This window comes from Nerophis lumbriciformis, linkage group LG22, assembly GCF_033978685.3.
Source record: "Nerophis lumbriciformis linkage group LG22, RoL_Nlum_v2.1, whole genome shotgun sequence".
Taxonomy (NCBI): Eukaryota; Metazoa; Chordata; class Actinopteri; order Syngnathiformes; family Syngnathidae; genus Nerophis; species Nerophis lumbriciformis.
Genome location: NC_084569.2, coordinates 928,444 through 930,000, shown reverse-complemented (window position 1 = coordinate 930,000; position 1,557 = coordinate 928,444). Strand labels below are relative to the sequence as shown.

Sequence of the window (1,557 nt, the reverse complement as noted above, 5' to 3'; positions counted from 1 at the left end):
TGTAACAAATAATTTTTCTATTAAATAGGCTTTACTTTGCATTTTAATTAACGTGGGATTATTTTTTGTATTTAGAAATAATAGTACCAACTTTTTTTTTTTTTTTTTTCTCCAACATTTGTGGCACTGGCGTGGCGCCCCCTGATGGACGGCGCCCTTAGCATTTGCCTATACGGCCTATTTCACGGGCCGGCCCTGACTGCAGGGACATTACCGACACCTCATAGGGACTCATTATATTTGCTTTCAACAGCAAAAGAGTAGCACAAGTAAAACCAGAATATTCCGGGATGTGCTGCAAGAGATGCACCACAGACGTGACTTGAAGAGAAGCAAGAGAACCTCCAGGAGGAACCCTGCATCACGTGAGGTATGCTCTTTTTGCAGCATGTTGAGTCAAGCATCTCAAATCAGGCTTTTTTTTTAATGTTATTCTTTTTCTACAGACAACATCTGCTGAGTTTAATAACCTGGCCCCTGACGACATCTATCAAAATGTCTAATAGGAAGACTTTTTTCTTTTTCCCCCATCGCCTCTCCATATATTTGTACTTTCAGCTCATATCTTTTTGGAACTTGATGCAAAAAAAAGAACATTATTTGTCAACGTTGAATATGAGATTTGATACACTATTTATGTGGCAGGTTGTTTCCTTTATAGCAGGGATGCCCACACCTTTTCCACTAAAGGGCCGAATACAGAAAATTGAAAAGGATGCCGGAGACACTGATATATTTTGTGCTAAATGAACAAAACAAAGACAATATTAATTAATACAATATCTAATAATATATCTACTTAATGATTTATTATTACCGTATTTTTCGGCACCGGCAGAAAATGCATAATAAAGAAGAGAAAAAACATACAGGTAAAAGCCAGTAAATTAGAATATTTTGAAAAACTTGATTTATTTCAGTAATTGCATTCAAAAGGTGTAACTTGTACATTATATTTATTCATTGCACACAGACTGATGCATTCAAATGTTTATTTCATTTAATTTTGATGATTTGAAGTGGCAACAAATGAAAATCCAAAATTCCGTGTGTCACAAAATTAGAATATTACTTAAGGCTAATACAAAAAAGGGATTTTTGGAAATGTTGGCCAACTGAAAAGTATGAAAATGAAAAATATGAGCATGTACAATACTCAATACTTGGTTGGAGCTCCTTTTGCCTCAATTACTGCGTTAATGCGGCGTGGCATGGAGTCGATGAGTTTCTGGCACTGCTCAGGTGTTATGAGAGCCCAGGTTGCTCTGATAGTGGCCTTCAACTCTTCTGCGTTTTTGGGTCTGGCATTCTGCATCTTCCTTTTCACAATACCCCACAGATCTTCTATGGGGCTAAGGTCAGGGGAGTTGGCGGGCCAATTTAGAACAGAAATACCATGGTCCGTAAACCAGGCACGGGTAGATTTTGCGCTGTGTGCAGGCGCCAAGTCCTGTTGGAACTTGAAATCTCCATCTCCATAGAGCAGGTCAGCAGCAGGAAGCATGAAGTGCTCTAAAACTTGCTGGTAGACGGCTGCGTTGACCCTGGATCTCAGGA

General features: G+C 38.9%; 1 protein-coding gene across 1 annotated transcript in view; it reads left to right on the top strand.

Moving 5' to 3' along the window:
* The window catches only part of LOC140679724 (uncharacterized), a 6,023-nt gene extending 5,179 nt beyond the window's left edge, over positions 1-844 (top strand). The window contains exons 5-6 of the mRNA XM_072915745.1: positions 254-370; positions 447-844. Of these exons, the coding sequence (XP_072771846.1) occupies positions 254-370; positions 447-503 (174 nt within the window). The 3' untranslated portion in view covers positions 504-844. The remainder of the gene's footprint in view (positions 1-253; positions 371-446) is intronic.
* Positions 845-1,557: the final 713 nt, after the last annotated feature.